The sequence below is a fragment of the Squalius cephalus genome (assembly GCF_949319135.1).
Source record: "Squalius cephalus genome assembly, chromosome: 13".
NCBI classification, from domain to species: domain Eukaryota; kingdom Metazoa; phylum Chordata; class Actinopteri; order Cypriniformes; family Leuciscidae; genus Squalius; species Squalius cephalus.
In genome coordinates, this window is record NC_137134.1 from 11,571,061 (window position 1) to 11,587,642 (window position 16,582).

At 37.2% G+C, this 16,582-nt stretch overlaps 1 protein-coding gene across 1 annotated transcript in view; it reads right to left on the reverse strand.

Annotated features, from left to right (window-relative positions):
- The window catches only part of grip2b (glutamate receptor interacting protein 2b), a 184,260-nt gene extending 167,913 nt beyond the window's left edge, over positions 1 to 16,347 (reverse strand). The window contains exon 1 of the mRNA XM_079889926.1: positions 16,030 to 16,347. Within this exon, the coding sequence (XP_079746052.1) occupies positions 16,030 to 16,084 (55 nt within the window). The 5' untranslated portion in view covers positions 16,085 to 16,347. The remainder of the gene's footprint in view (positions 1 to 16,029) is intronic.
- Positions 16,348 to 16,582: the final 235 nt, after the last annotated feature.

Sequence of the window (16,582 nt, forward strand, 5' to 3'; positions counted from 1 at the left end):
TACACACAGAGACAACATTTCTTTCTAAAGGCTATTTCTTACATATAAAAAGAGCAACAATTCTAACAGCAAGAAGCGAATGCAGTGACCCACTGTGAAAAGTTTTCCCAGCGAGGTGTTTATTGGTTTGTTCGTGCCGGGGTGAGGATATTGTGCCTGAAGGGATGGGAAACAAAAGCAACAAAAGGCGTGAAGGCCAAGTTGCACACAGTTAAGCCTGAAGAGATAGTCAAGTAGCTTTTGTTGGGGGGAAAAAAGGAGGTAAATAAAAAAAGGCAAAAATAACAGACATAAAAGGAATATAATTCATGAAAGGCTCAAGTAAATCCAATCCTTTTTGTTTAGCGGTTAGACTCTATCCAAAGCGAAAATTGCTGCTGGATAAAACTGTGAGGGGACCGACGAGAGCTTTAATTGAGGACGATCGATGTCACGGTAAATATATTCTTCAGACAGGCACTATTGATCACATAAAGAGCTGAATGTTTCAAAGCAATCATCTGTCATCTTCTGTAGGTCTAATATGGCATTGGTGAGAGAAGCCTTTGTAACCATGGAAATTATAGAAAGGATACCGTGTCACTATATAAGTATCGCACAACGAATACAGTCAGTCACAGGTGATCCACACTCCAGTCCAGAAGGGGGCAACGCTGTTTGCTACCAGTACCAGTTTTCTCTTTTGGATATATTAAAGACTGTTTTTGATTCTCCACTCCTTCTTTGTGCGCTTTATTACACCAACACGATATGATTGTATACCAGACCACACAATAATGGATCTACCGGCTGTCCAGCCGCTTTGCCTTGAGCAGAAGCAGAAATCTTAACGCACTTCCCGGATCACGCATTGTTTGTTTTCATACAAACATGCACACGCCCTACTGAGGGTTAGGTTTACGGGTGCAGGCTTGTGCTATTAATCACATTGTAGGCTACGTATTCATCCAAAATTTAGCCATGAAAAAATGTAAAGAAAGTTGAAAGAAAATCAATAATGCTAATGCTAATGCTACCCTTGTGGAAACACTGAGAAATCGCTCAGTCGCATTGCTGCAGTCTGACACAGTTCAGAAAGCAACAGCGTATGAAAAAGAGCTTGTGTAGCAAGAAGCGTCGCATTTATGTACTTTCACAGCGTATATGTAAGCGTTGTACTCGCTAAAAGCTAATTTACTAGCATTTGTGCATTGTGCATATTCATTTTGGACTGCAGCAAAAAAAATTTGTAGTCATGCTAAAAACTCATGTTTTTTCTATCCCTAAATGCTCTATCATCTTTCACAAAAGTGTGTTGAAGCCTAGCGGTGCATTTCAGCTTAGATGAGAAAGCTACATAGCCGGAAAGATGCTTTTGCTGCAGTTTCTGTGGCCTCCTGCCAGTTTCACAGAACAGTGAATGGGGTTTGACGTTTGCCGTCTCAACACAAGCTTTCATCTTGGATTATATTCTTCATCTCGGCGAGTGGAGAGTCTGCTACTCCTGCCCTAGAGCTCTCTTTAACGTCCGCCCACCATCACGGGAAAAAAAAAGCTCCCCACAGACATCTCTTGAACATCATCACACCGATAATTCAGATTTCTCATGTTCCACTTGTGTGGCGTAGGGGCAAATCAGGAAACCGTGAGTGCTCACATGAGACAGATCTGCCAGTTTGAGTCAAAGGTTGAGAGGGAAAAGATCCTGTTGCACTCCACTGGGCCGCATGGAAGCTTTGCACCGATCATGAACTGTTAAAATCACTTAGTGTATTACTGTGGGCGTCTGGAAACACACCTGCTCGGCCTCTAAATTTCATCAGAAGTCACTACATGATCTCGTTTACAGATTAATAATAATATTACTTACACATCACAGGTGTGTAATGGATTAACCACAACCAAAAAGTAATATGGTATAGCCATGTTTTCCTCTCAAACAGAGTTGGATGTTGGATCTGGTTTCTTAGATATGATGCCATGGTAATGCCATGATTTTGTTTGGTATAGCCTACCAACACCATGCATTTTTGGAAATCTAGAAAAAATGGTTTCTTGGACATGGTACCATGGTAATAACATGGTGTTGTGTCATGGTACTACCATGATTTTCTTTGGACATTGCACCATGGTACTACTACTACCACCACAGTATTTGGGAAATTTACCATGGTAGAATCATGCTATTCTTGGAAATATCATATGAAAACCATGGTACATGAATTTTAGTACCATTGTATATTTTAAAGTACCATAGTATTACCATCCATGGTACTTGTTTACAGTAAGAGATGGATTTTTGCACATCTATCATGGTTTTACACTAGCCTTTTGTTAAAATACCATTTTGTTTTTAAACATACCAAGGTATTACCCTCATTTTTGGATATATACCATGTTAGTATTCTGGGGTATTTTGGACAATGTATTTGGACATCTACTATGGTAGTACTATATCTTAAAAGTATCTTGAAATACCGTATAAATACGTCGTATATTGTGTAGAATGGCGAAATCAGTCAAAAAAACTGATCACTGATAGCTCTGTATTGTCTTGCCAATAATTAATGCACAATAAGTTCAGTTTTTCAATTTAATTTCAATAATTTTGCATATATTACATAAACTGTATTATATATCGTAGCATCATAGCACTTTCTGCTAGGGGATTGTATTAGTTTAAACATCTGAAACATTAGGTAACTTTGAGCAATATATAATAAATTGTGACTTACACACAGAACAGCCTTTGAGGGGCAGGTGTGAGACTTTGACTGTATGAAAACTGAAGCTTTGAGCTGAAGAGATGAGAATAGGTTGAATGTTCCTTTAAATGATACACAGACCTTAAACTCAAAGCGACAGACCCCTTTAGCCAGAATGACAGAGTGCATTGTGATTCCCCTTCTTGATCTTGTATCCTGGAGCCACAAAGCAAGTCATCTAGAAAGGCAGAATTATGCTGAATAATGACCATTATGTAGGAAGCAAACAGCAAAAAGGCACAATAATGAGTGCAAAACGCAAACTACTGCATTGAAAACAGAGGTTAACGTCTCAGCCATTTAAATCAGACTGAAACATGCCTCTTAAAGACCTAATTAAATCAAAGTTCTGTGTTTTTTAGTCTATTTCTGTTAAATTTGAGGTTGTAAATATTCTAGTGTATTTAAAAAACTTTGTTCTTTGTCTAAAATTTGTTTGTCAAATGATTTAATTTGGGTTTTTATTGAGAGACAGTGTGGGGCCAATCAGTACGCCACATTTATTGGGTGATTGCAACTGTTTTGTCTTCAAGTTCTTGATTGACCAACTCAAGTCAACAGAAGCAAATACGTTTATTAAAAAGGCTGTTTATAGGCGAATAAATGTTAAAACAGTAATAGGTTCCATAAAGCATCTGTTAACAGACTGCAAAAACGCTTTGAGACCGAATGACTGCAATAAAGATGTAATTAATTAGCCATAGTCACAAGCTTTAGCAAAAGTAAAAAAAACTCTTTAAAAACTCTTGCTAACTGCATTTTTCAGGATAAGAAAGAACTGTATCGATGTTACCGAAGAAACCACCATACTCACAAAACTAAGACGTTTTTCTAACATTCAAGTTATGAAAACATTATTTCTGAATGTTCAATAGACTAATGTTGAAAAGGATATGACAATTTGTATCTGTTATTATAAACAGAATTCGTGCATTTAAATAAATGCATATATCAGCCTGAATAATTTAATTTATTATATACAGCGGGTGAAATAAGTATTGAACACATCACCATTTTTCTCAGTAAATATATTTCCAAAGGTGCTATTGACCAGAAATTTTGGTAACAACCCATGTTATCAAAGAAACCAAAACAAATAAGTTCAGAAATTAAGTTATGTGTAATAATGTGAAATGACACAGGGAAAAAGTATTGAACACATGAAGAAAGGGCCTACAAAAAGGTCTCATTGCCAAGGTGTCACACAAGACACATCTCGTGATGGGTAAAAGCAAAGAGCTGTCTCAACAACCTAATTGTTGCAAAACATAATGATGGCATTGGTTATAGGCGCATAAGCTTCTGAATGGTCCAGTGAGCACTGTTGGGGCCATAATACGGAAGTGGAAAGACAATCATTTGACCATAAATTTGCCTCGACCAGGTGCTCCTCGCAAGATTTCTGACAGAGGAGTGAAAAGAATAATCAGAAGAGCTGTCCAAGAGCCAAGGACCACTTGTGGAGAGCTTCAAAAAGACCTGCAATTAGCAGGTACTGTTGTCTCAAAGAAAACAGTAAGTAATGCACTCCACCTCCATGGCCTGTATGCATGCTCACCAAGCAAGACTCCAATGTTGAAGCTCGTTTAAAGTTTGCTGCACAACATTTGGAAAAGCCAGTGAAATACAGGGAGAATATAGTGTGGTCACATGAGAGCAAAATTGAACTGTTTGGATGCAATAATACACACCAAGTTTGGAGGATAAATGGCACATCACCCTAAAAACACCATACCAACAGTGAAGTTTGGAGGTGGGAACGTCATGGTGTGGGGCTGCTTTTCAGCAAATGGTACTGGCAAACTTCACATAATTGAAGGAAGGATGAATGGGCAAATTTACCGAGACATTCTTGACAAAAATCTGCTGCCATCTACCAGGATGATGAAGATGAAACGAGGGTGGACATTTCAGCAAGACGATGATCCCAAACACACAGCCAAGGAAACTCTCAATTGGTTTCGAAGAAATAAAATAAAGCTGCTAGAATGGCCCAGCCAATCACCTGACTTAAATCCCATTGAAAATCTATGGAAAGAACTGAAGATCAAGATTCATAGAAGAGGCCCACGTGACCTTCAAGATTTGAAGACTGTTTGTGTGGAAGAATGGGCCAAAATCACACCAGAGCAATGCATGCGACTAGTTTCTCCATACAGGAGGCGTCTTGAAGCTGTCATTACCAACAAAGGCTTTTGTACAAAGTATTAAATGCATATCAGTAAGCATGTCATTTCACATTATTACACATAACTTAATTTGTTTTGGTTTCTTTGTATGTATGGATTACTTGGGTTGTTACCAACATCTGGTGAAAATTTCATGTCAATAGCACCTTTGGAAATATATTTACTGAGAAAAATGGTGTCATGACGTGTTCAATACACATTTTTTTTTTTTTTTTTTTTTACATGCTACAGAATGTCCAGTATGGCCTGACGATTTAAAGAACCAAAATATTCAGTCATCCCCTATGCAGTAACAATTATCATCGTGTCATTGTGGCACTGGAAACATTCTGTCCTCTTTGCATCTCCTAGTTAACACAATTACACACTTTGCTTCCTGATTGAGTGTGTTCATTTATAGCGTTCTCTTTATCTTCATCCTTTACTTAAACCATCACAAATGGCATGGCAAACCCTTGGTGAACGATAGCTTTCAACTTAATTCATAAATAACTGAACAAAATTAAAAGAGTGTGGCAGAGCTTGGGTCGAGATAGGAAGATGAGCACAGCGAATCATGGCAAAAACAAAAAAACTATAAACGGCAGCAGAAGCATTTTTAAAATTCCAACAAAAGATTAGCTTTGCCAAACTTTTCGCTTAATGCCAAAAAAAGTTCAATAAGCAACATTGTTTTTACACAACAGCTCAAGAAGTTACTGAACTTACATTTTAGACACAGTGTTGGCAGTTACGCTGTGAGAAAAATAGTTCCAGACGAAGCCACAACATCTTTCATTCGTTCCTGAGCGAATCAAGAATGATTCACAGACTCACTGACAGATTTAAACGAATCAATTGATTATTCAATGATTCCAAGTCGTTTGTTGTCACCTAATGGTATAATGATGTAACCTAGCTAATCAAATTCAAGGACCAGAAACTGTTGTATATCACACAATAAATAATGCTGTTGTTCCAAAAATCACTGGTGATTACTTTTTTTACAGTGCAAAAAGTTATTCGGAATAACTTTAAATCAGGAAGTCACAGAAAAGCTAATATAGAGTGACGTTTTCCAAAAAAGTGTCGAGGTTGTTGGTAATAACTAAGCTGAATAATTATAGACTCAGACCAATGCAGGAAAGATAAAGAGTGGGTGGAAGTTAAAGGAGATATAGTCTGTCCATAAATTTAGTTTCGGAGGCATTTATTGCATGTGCCTGACATTGGTTTTGGTCATTGCAGACACCCACCCAGTTCTTTCATTTATCTCCAGAGATAAATGAACTGAGGGCAAATGTATTGAGCCATAGGAAGCGTCAAGCGTTAGTATCTGTGTTGGCTATCGAACAGTTTCAAGTAATTAAAGATTGTGTAACTGCAAGTGATTTGTGTGTGTGTGTGTGTGTGTGTGAGAGAGAGAGAGAGAGAGAGAGAGAGAGAGAGAGGAGAGAGTTGGGAAAACTGTGCTACTTGTACTTTTGCTTTCGGCAAGCTCCTAGAGAATGAGATACAACTTAAACTAATGTGATAAAGGTAAAATGAATTATATTTCCTGATGTCTTCTCTCCACTGAGATTAGCAAGCATCTATAACATAAGGCCACAAAAATATGACTTCTCGAAAAAAAGTGGTTCAGAATATAGTATCATCGTAATGTAGCCTACAACTAGATGACAGATATCACTGAAATTGATGTCTTGAGAAATCATACACGACAGCTCTAGACCCTGTAAACATTGTCTTCATTTTTTTATCCAAATCAGAAAACCGGCCAATTGAGTTATTGACATTGAGTTTCATGACGTTTTGGAGAGGGTGGTTGACGTTAGCAAAATGGAGTAAGTTAGCATGGCAGAAATTGCTAACCAAACCCTTAGATTTACATAGTAAAGATTGTTTTTATCACTTGTTGCTCTGTGGTGTCACCTCTGCATGTTTATAATACCTGAAGAGAGCTAGCTGTTAGCATTCTTATTGATCTCAAAGGCAGTTAGCCTAGTTGCGATGTTAAAGCGATAGTTTTAACTAAAAATTAAAGTTCTGTCATTAACTTCTCACTCTCATGTTGTTCCAAACCTGTAAGATGTCTGTCCCTCCATTGAAAGTCTATTCACCCAAAACCCTGACACTTTGCAGATTGCAAAATACATAGAGCACATCAAATGTGTTAAATATGGATAAAAATATGGTAAATATGGAACCTCATTGGTTCTCGAGCATCAAGCAAGTGCGGTTGAGCTTCCGTTTACCATATCTGAGTGCTCTATATGTTCTCTGATCAGTGTTTATATATGAATAAAAGCCTAAATCTGTTCCTCACATAAAGCAATCTTGTTTTTTCAGAAGATTTTGGATTAAACCGCTCAATTCATTCAATTTATTTTACTATCACTTTATGAACACATCAGTTTTAGGAGAACAGACTTTCAATGTAGGGACAGAAATCTCTCAGATTTTATTCAAAATTTGAGTTCTGAATAATGAAAGTCTTATCGGTTTGAAACAACATGAGAATGAATACCCAGCTAATAAGGATTGCTCTAACGTTCTGGGAAGGTTCTCTCAAAATTATGAGCAAACATTATTCCAGTAACGTTGATAAACATTTGTTCAAAGTTTTCTGGTTTTTATAAAAGTTCTCAAAACGTTAGCACAAAAACATTAATTATATATCGGTCATGGACAATTTTTTTCTGAAATGTTTAGTTGGATGTTAGCCTATTTACCTGTTTCAGAGCGATCAGAGAAAACTCAAAGGTAACATTCCCATAATGTTTGCAAAATTATAAAACAAAATGTCCCCTTATAATGTTTGCAAAACCAAGAAGAAGAAAAAACATTTTTAAAACATTTCAAAAACTGAATGTTCAGAGAACACTCAGAAATAATGGGAATGTTAGCAAAACATTTTTGTTAGCTGCGGTTAATTGATTCATTTTTGGGTGAACTAACCCTTAAAGAAAAATAAGTAATTTAATGAATTTAAGACTTTCCCAAAAGGAATTCTGCACTCTACTAATATAATGATATACCAAAATGTTTTTTTGAAGCGTATCTGATGTAGTTACTGCAGCAGATGCTAATGTGGCTAATCTGGCTATGCTAACCTCGACCCTATGTTTAAGAAATGCTGTTTTTCTGCATGGCTTCAACCAAATAAACCAATAAATGTGTAGTGGGGTTAAGAAAGATGTTATTCTCGTTTACAAAAAATGTCTAACAGAAAAACTATTTGTTTCTGAAGACAATACAAGCAACAAATCATCAGTGGGAACGTTTTAAAGGTTAAATGCTGCAACTCATCATAAAATGCTGCAGTTGTCACAGCAAAAGAGCACCGGCGTATGTTTGTGAACTAGCTGAACCCCACAACTCTGACTAAGTGATGAACGGCAGACTGTCTTTCTCAGGAGCTGCCCTTCCTTTGGTCGTGTGCATTTACAGGCCACTGCCTCTCAGAGCATTCAGGCCCCAGCAGGCTTTACTGCGCAAACCAAAGCAAGCCAGAGAGTGTGTGTATGAAGGCACTAGATCAGCCATCGGTGTCGCTCATCACAATGTCAAGTCCGAGCCGGGTTAGTCATGGTGAGCAACATTCACTGTCACAAAAACACTGACAGTACCAAACCAAACCGCTCATGGAGAGAAACAGGCACAATCCTGACAGGAAATTTCCCAGCATGATATGCTATACTTCACAATGACACAACGGATTGAAAAACGAAGCTATTTTTTTCTGCTTGGGTGAGTCATCAAATCATATTACCCACAATTCCAATGAGTGACCTAGATGAAGATTAGCTAATGCTGCTTGCACGCATGTCACTTAACGCGTCGTCATGGCAAACCGCATTCAACACAATCTGTTTTGAGATTGGAGTAATATATAGCCCGCCCATCGACCCCTCCCTTCCCATGATGCTCTGAAAGGAAAATAAGTACATTAATGGAAACAAGTGACATTGTGAATCATATTTCTTTGATGATCCCGACTGTTATATGCTTGGTAAGCACACAAGCCTGTGGGACAAGCTGGCAAAATATCGGGCTCAGGAAAAACGAGCCAAGCTAATTAATTAAGCACTTTGCCACATGCTGAAGCACACCCATGATTAGGAAGAATCTGGCCAGCATCGATGCGAATATGGTAATTATGAAAAAAAAAGAAAAAAAAAACAGATTCAGATAAAAAAAAAAAAAAAAGGTTTATGGAAGAAAAATAATGTCAATGTTTTTGAAATAAAAAGCCTGTTGAATTGCACTACTTGGAAAACAAATAGGCATTACATTAACCATGCTTGCATTTTAATGCATTGTATTTTTAGGGCTTGCATTTTTATGGGCTGAAATTCAACATGGTTGAATATTTAAGCTGTGAATATTTCAATTAAAAACATTTCAAACACATTTTCATTATTAAAAATTCAATAATCCATATTCACCTTTCATATTTCACTTCCAAAATATTCAAACTGTTTAAAAATACAACCTATAATATTCAACAGGCATTTTTCGGTCCATTTTATTTCGCTTTGCAAATTCGCTTCCACAAATTCAGTGGTTCAAATTCGACAGTAAATTCAACATAGACATCCAGGAACTGCAGGAAAAGCAGTAGATTGCCGAGCATACTCTCCATCTGCTGTTAGTCGATCTCACCAGCAGGGGGTGCAAAAGACGTTAATGAATCATTCAGTTTTGTGAACTGCATTAAAAGAAAAATCATGTGAAATACAGATTAAAAGAAAAATCATTCAGTCAAGGTTTTCTGTGAAGCGCATGTACAGGCATGCAAGGCATGTGGACTACTTTTATAATACTTTATTGTTTTTGTTATGAAAGTCTCAAAAACAAAGTTTGTAGAACATTCTTCAAAAATGTACCTTTTGTGCTTCATGAGAAAGAGCTTTTTCCACCTCAGAATAAAACATTTTAAAATATAATTGCGACTTTTTATCTCACAATTGCAAGTTTAGCCTACATCTCGCAATTCTGACTTTATAACTCGCAATTGCGAATTTATATCACACAATTCTGCGAGATGTAAACTCACAACTGTGAGGAAAAAAAAAGTCAGAATTGTGAGATAAAAAGTTGCAATTACCTTTTTTATTTTTTATTCTGTGGTGGAAACAAGCTTCCCTAGGATTTAGAAGGGTATAGGGTAAAAAGGTTCATTATTTTACATTTATGCATAGCTAAAGTTACCCTTATGTCCCTCAAATGGTATGATTCCCTGTATGATTTTCTCTTTCTCGTGAAACACAAAATATACTGTTTTACATTTATTAATTTTAGTAGCTTAATGCGAGAAATATTGCACATTAGTGACACCACGGAGCATCCTTGGGGTAAAAGTCATTAAAATATGTATTGTTTCCATTGCTTTCATGCATGAAGTGATTTCATTCTATAAAATGAATATGAGAAATTACACCCATGAAAAAAAAAAATGAACCATAAACATTCTCATTAGAGTTTATCAGTTCAGCGAAACTGATTATGCGAACCACAAAAGATTCAAATCGAGAAAAACCCAAGAGCCTTATGGATGACCATGTCTAATGAGAATCCAAAATTAACCAGCATCCTCAGACTTCATTTTTATATTATATTATAGGATTATATATTATGTTGAGGGTTAAGTAGGGTTAAGGAGGGTTAAGTAGGCTATCATTTAGTTTTTCTTTCTGCTTGTAGCTACTAACCATAGACTATTACAGAAAATGTGTTATGAGACGTTCACAACTAATCCGTTTGTGATATAAACATCTTTGGGGAGAGTTCTATCATTGGATTTAGTCCTAATTTTCATTCATAAGATAACATGCGACACATCTCTTCATTACCGCTCTGAATATATTTATAATGGAAGATCAAGTGCTTCTGAGGATGAGAGTTGAAGAGGCGCCGTGGGCTTGTCGTGCCATGGCATGAGGGCACATTTAAGCGAATTAAGCGAGGGAAGTGTATTGCCACAGAGGACCTTCGCGGGGACGTAGGCCTACACGTTTTCAGGTTGAGCGCAGACACTGATGTGCCGCTAGTGTCGTTTGCAAAATCAGTGAATTGTGAGGAGCGGTATGTTAGCCAGAGGGATTTGTAAAGTGTGGCACCAAAGTAGATTATGCAAATTGGGCACGCTATCATGATCGCTTCTGAAAATAGATGGGAAACACTGAAAAATGGAGAACCTAAAATGAACTTGAGTTTGGGGTTTGAAGTGTAGATTTGATGGCTCAATCTTTGATACTTTAATATTTAAGTGTGTATTCGACCTCAAATGGCTCTTTTGATTCACCTGGAGCCATAATAACACAACAAGCAACAGTTTTGCAGATATATGCTGGTGACTGCAGACAGAGCCAGTGGGCGAAACTTGGGCTGCGTCCGAAAATGTAGGCAGTGACTTGTTGCCTCTGTCCTATCAGGCAATGACTTTACAGGCAGCGTTTGTGCATGAAGGATCCTCATGAAACTGATTTTGTACAGAGGCAGCGAAACAGTTCAATGATCTACAGCAAAATAGAGCGAGCTTTGGTGAAAACTAAGTGAATATTTAATGACTACAATAGCAATTTCTTGCTAGAAATGACATCTTAAGTGGAAAACATTGATCAAAAATGTACATTTACACACAAACCGATGACCAGCCAAACTTTCAGACGCCATATTTTATTTTTCTAGCTCAACTATCACAGAACTATCACAGCCTTGATGTCTAGCCAAGGCCCCACCCCTCTCTGGGCTTTATGGGAGGAGCTTGAAGGTTCAGCCACGCCCCAACCCTACCCAATAACCCTATCCCTAAACATGACTAGGTCAAGCTCCACCCATTAGGTCCACAGAGATGGAGCTGGACTGGGTTAAGCTCCACCTATTTAAAAAAAATAAAAAAAAAATCAAACATGCAGAAAAAATCTGAAAACAGAAAATTATTTCATCATTGTCCCCCGCAAAACATCACGACTTTCAGGTCTCAAATTAATGTCAAGAGGTTTCAGGTCAAGAGGTCTCAGGTTGGTTTGGTTGTAAAATGTCATGTGGTACAACACCCCAAAAACGTAATATTTATGAATTCTCAATTCATTTAATTAAATGTAATTAAATTAATTTAATATTGAATATAGGCCTAAATTGAATATATAAAACATGTCACAAAACATGAAATTTTTCATAAAATTTGAACTTCTCTTGAAAATTGTATAAAAGTTTTTCAAAACCATCATGAACACCAAGAGTACATTTCTAAGAACCTGGCACACTTGTTATTTGTTATTGACTCTTGTAGGCAAAGTCAGGTGGTCATAGAGCAAAATAGAAATCTGTGTTAAGCATTCATAAGCCATTCTTACATAGATTGAATTCCATGAAAAAAAAAAAAAATTGCATAAAAAGTTAAAATGATTGATGAGTGATTTCTTAGTGTAACCCGTACTCTACCCGCTCTGAGCAGGATTTGAACCGGCGTCTCCGGCATGGGAGGCGGATGCGCAAACAAGGACGCTAAAGACCACAATCCCTACATTAGTCGCTAGCGCTCCTCTTGAGACCAGGGGAGTGAGGTTTACACACACAGCTCTTACTGGCCTACGTCCGTTACACTCACAAATGTTTTACATAGATATTTGTTCTGCTCATGCTTCATTTGAGGCTTGCCGTGTTCAAAAGAAAACCTATGCATTTTGACAAACACATATAGGGCCCTATTTTAACGATCTGAAACGCAAGTATCAAGCGCAAAACACAAGTAACTTTGTGGGCGGGTCTTGGGCGCTGTTGCTATAAATGATAAATGACTCTTGCGCCAGACGCAAATCTAAAATGGGTTGGTCTGAAGTAGCTTCATTACTCATAGGTGTGGTTTGGGCGTAACGTGAAATAAACCAATCAGAGCGACATCTCACATTCCCTTTAAGAGCATGCGCGCTTGTTCTATAGCGGAGTCCTATTATAACGGTGGATTTGCCAGGCGCGCGCCAGGAGCGGTTCACAGCCGAGGAGACCGACGTTCTCGTCAGGGACGTTGAGGATGGAGAAACACACCCAAATTAACTTTGGTTAAACAGGCGCATGATAATTTGGGTAAATGTGTAAGCTAGATGTATGCTTTTATAATAAACTGTTTATCTATCAATCTATCTATCTATCTATCTATCTGTCTATCTATCTATCTATCTGTCTATCTGTCTATCAATCTATCTATCTATCTATCTGTCTATCTGTCTATCTATCTATCTATCTGTCTATCTATCTGTCTATCTGTCTATCTATCTATCTGTCTATCTGTCTATCTGTCTGTCTATCTATCTATCTATCTATCTATCTATCTATCTATCTATCTATCTATCTATCTATCTATCTATCTGTCTATCTATCTATCAATCTATCTATCTATCTATCTATCGTAATAATGTATGATTTGCAAAAATGAAACCTGCTGCGTCTGTGTGTAGATGAGAGAATCAAAGTGTATGCGCGTTGTGCACACTCTACATTGATTATGGCCAAGCATGCGCCCTTAAAATAGCATATGAATAACATGCGCAACGTGCCACTGACTTTAAACTAGTTTTTTTCGGTCAGTGGCGGAATTGTTTTCTAAACCTGCAAAATAGCACCAGGGAATGTTTGCGCCGGAACACGCCTCCTCTTTGCGCTGAACCGCCCAGGGAGCGCAAGTGTATTTCTTAGTTAACCGACGTGCGTCTGTGGAGGGAAAAGTCCGCTGTGCGCGGGTGCAAAATAGGAATGATACATGCGTCGGTGTACAAAGTCAATTGCGCTGGGTACAAGATATATACCTTATATATATACCATAACCTTATATGACTGCCTTCATAATAACGTTTTCAAAACAAGCCATAAAAAAAGTGTTGACTTCAAAAGGTTGAGACAATCTTTCTGTGGTTTGTCAAACTATGTTTGCTATGACTGGACTTCAGCAACAGGGCACAACCCTTTGCTATTTAACATACATGTGATTCCAGAGCTCTCTAAAAATAGGAGGAGGAAGATGACGGCTCTATAGCGGAGGGCAAATGAGCATTCTGATCTCTGACCTCATCCCGCTCTGAGACACAAGACAGAGGAAATATTTCTGAAGTGCCATTTCAAATGCCACAGCATACAGGGCCTCATTGATGAAACAACACACACACACACACACACACAAAAAACCTAACAGGAAGGTTAATCAGAATTTTAAAAGCAAATGGACAAAACCCTGGTGCAGATCTCAGTTAAAGGTTTTTAAGCAGTCATGCAGCTACGATCAATTCTGCTGGAGCTAAGCGTGGGATTCTGTCCAGATATACTGCCGCAGACACTACCAGATATGATCAGGCAACGCTCTATCAGTGCAACAACTTCCTCCAAATGCACACTTTGTTGATAAACTGCAAATTCATCCTCGCTATTCTAATTTAACTGGGTTCTTATGATTAATGGGATCTTGAGTCTTGGAATTCAAATTCTGATAAGAGGATTAAGCTCTTGAATGAGAGATAGAAAAACAGAATATAAATGAAATTTTCTCCTTGTTCTTCTGAGTGTTTCAACAACATTTTGGTCAGAGGTGACCAACTGTGTTTATTACCAATTAACTTATGTCATTTACTGATTGTGATCAACAAAGCATCTGCAATGCAATGGCTTCACACAACATCTCTGACATTATCAGCTCTTTGCAGGCACAGTTCATGAGATCTTCTACGCACAAGATAAAGAAAGAGTTCAGGCAAGTTAAGTGACTCAAAACCTCTCCCCTGGGCAATGAACATTCAGTTGTTCAACTTCGATTCAAAAAACATCACCAGCTGCATTACAATATTATTTTGAACATCGCTGATCAATGCTGAGGAGTGCCTCAAGGCTATGTACTGGGGCAAAACTCATTTAGCCTTGGACATAGGTAGAGGAGCTCAGGAATACCTCCAGGCTATGGACTATGGGGGTCATTCCTGTTAAGCAATATCTGGTAACTCTGAAATTTATAATTAAATACAAATTATTGTGTTGTAATGTAAGGGTATACATTGTATACAATGTGCAATATACAATTGTAATGTAAGGGTTGCATTTATTTAAAAAGGGTATACAAGATTTTGGAAACATGTTCTGGTCAAGATTGGATGCTTCAACTTGATATATATATATATATAACATTTTATATATTTAATTATATTTAGGGCTGTGAAAAGATTAATCGCGATTAATCGCATCCAAAATAAGTTTATGTGTGTGTGTAATTTATGTGTAAATAATATATGTGTGTGTACTGTGTATAATTAAATTTGTATATATAAATACACACACGTGCATGTATATATTTAAGAAAAATGTGTTATTTATATATATAAAAAAAATTTATATATAATATTAATTATATATAAATATATACAGTATATGCATGCAAATATTTCTTAAATATATACATGCATGTGTGTGTATTTATATATACAAAATAATTATACACAGTACACACACATATTATGTAAACACAAACTTTTATTTTGGATGCGATTAATCGCGATTAATATTTTCACAGCCCTAATTATATTATAAATTATAATACAAATGTATCATAAAGTATAAATTAATTACCCAATAAAAATTATATTCTGCAAATACATTAAGTTTAGCTTGAAATATTTCGATGTTTTCATGTTAAAAGTTGCATTATGTACATGTCAAAAATGACAACATCCACTTAAATCAAAGTTTAATTATTTTAAAGTCACACAAAGTTCATTTTCTTGTGATAATGTTATAGAATAAAAATGTGATTTCCACATTTAAACATTATAATTTATCCATTATGTTAAGACATGAAAAAGTACGGCACCATAGGGATCACCCAACATTTATCGAGGGGAACCTCAAGGCTATGTCCTGGGGCACTACACAATTAGCTTGAAACATAATTTTAGACATCATTATAGATACAAAGCAAGAGAAAACACATGCCACTTCATTAACACGTGGGTTCAGAGCAGCAGACACTGAGAATTAACAGAGCTAATGTCTATTAGGCACATTTGCGCATCTAACGTCAGAACCGATGGTACGCACGAAACTCGATTCATAAGTGGTGACATCAGTTCACTTACCTTCGTCGTGCATTCTCTGCAGGCAAAAAGTCAGGTTTCTCCTCCAGCTTGGCATGGCAAATAACTAAGAGTAATGCGTTATGCGGAGAGAAGCAGAAACGGACGCTGGTTTGTAACGATGATGGTTAGGGAATAGTGTCGGTGATCAGGTGTATCGTGGACAGATCCTGTGGTGTGCATGCAGTGGTCCATGAGCGGGCATCAGCTGTCACTCCTGAGACCGGAGCGCAAATGACTCACGGAGTGTCACCGCCTCTCCAAAGTGTGTGAACGCGTGGACCGCCGGCACACTCTCAGATCCACGCAATATGCCACAGCGAACGGGTTAACCCTTACCTTCTGCCGGGCTCTGAGGAGTACAGATGCTGACTTTCACTACAATATAGAATTATTAACATATTCATATGGATTATAATGATTATAATACAAAAGATTGCCTACTTTTTATTTAGCATAAATATAAAAGATTTTAAACATTACCTTTCTTACTTTATTAGAACATTTTCAACATTTTCTTAAATAATAAAACTATATGTTTCATAAAGAAAATTGC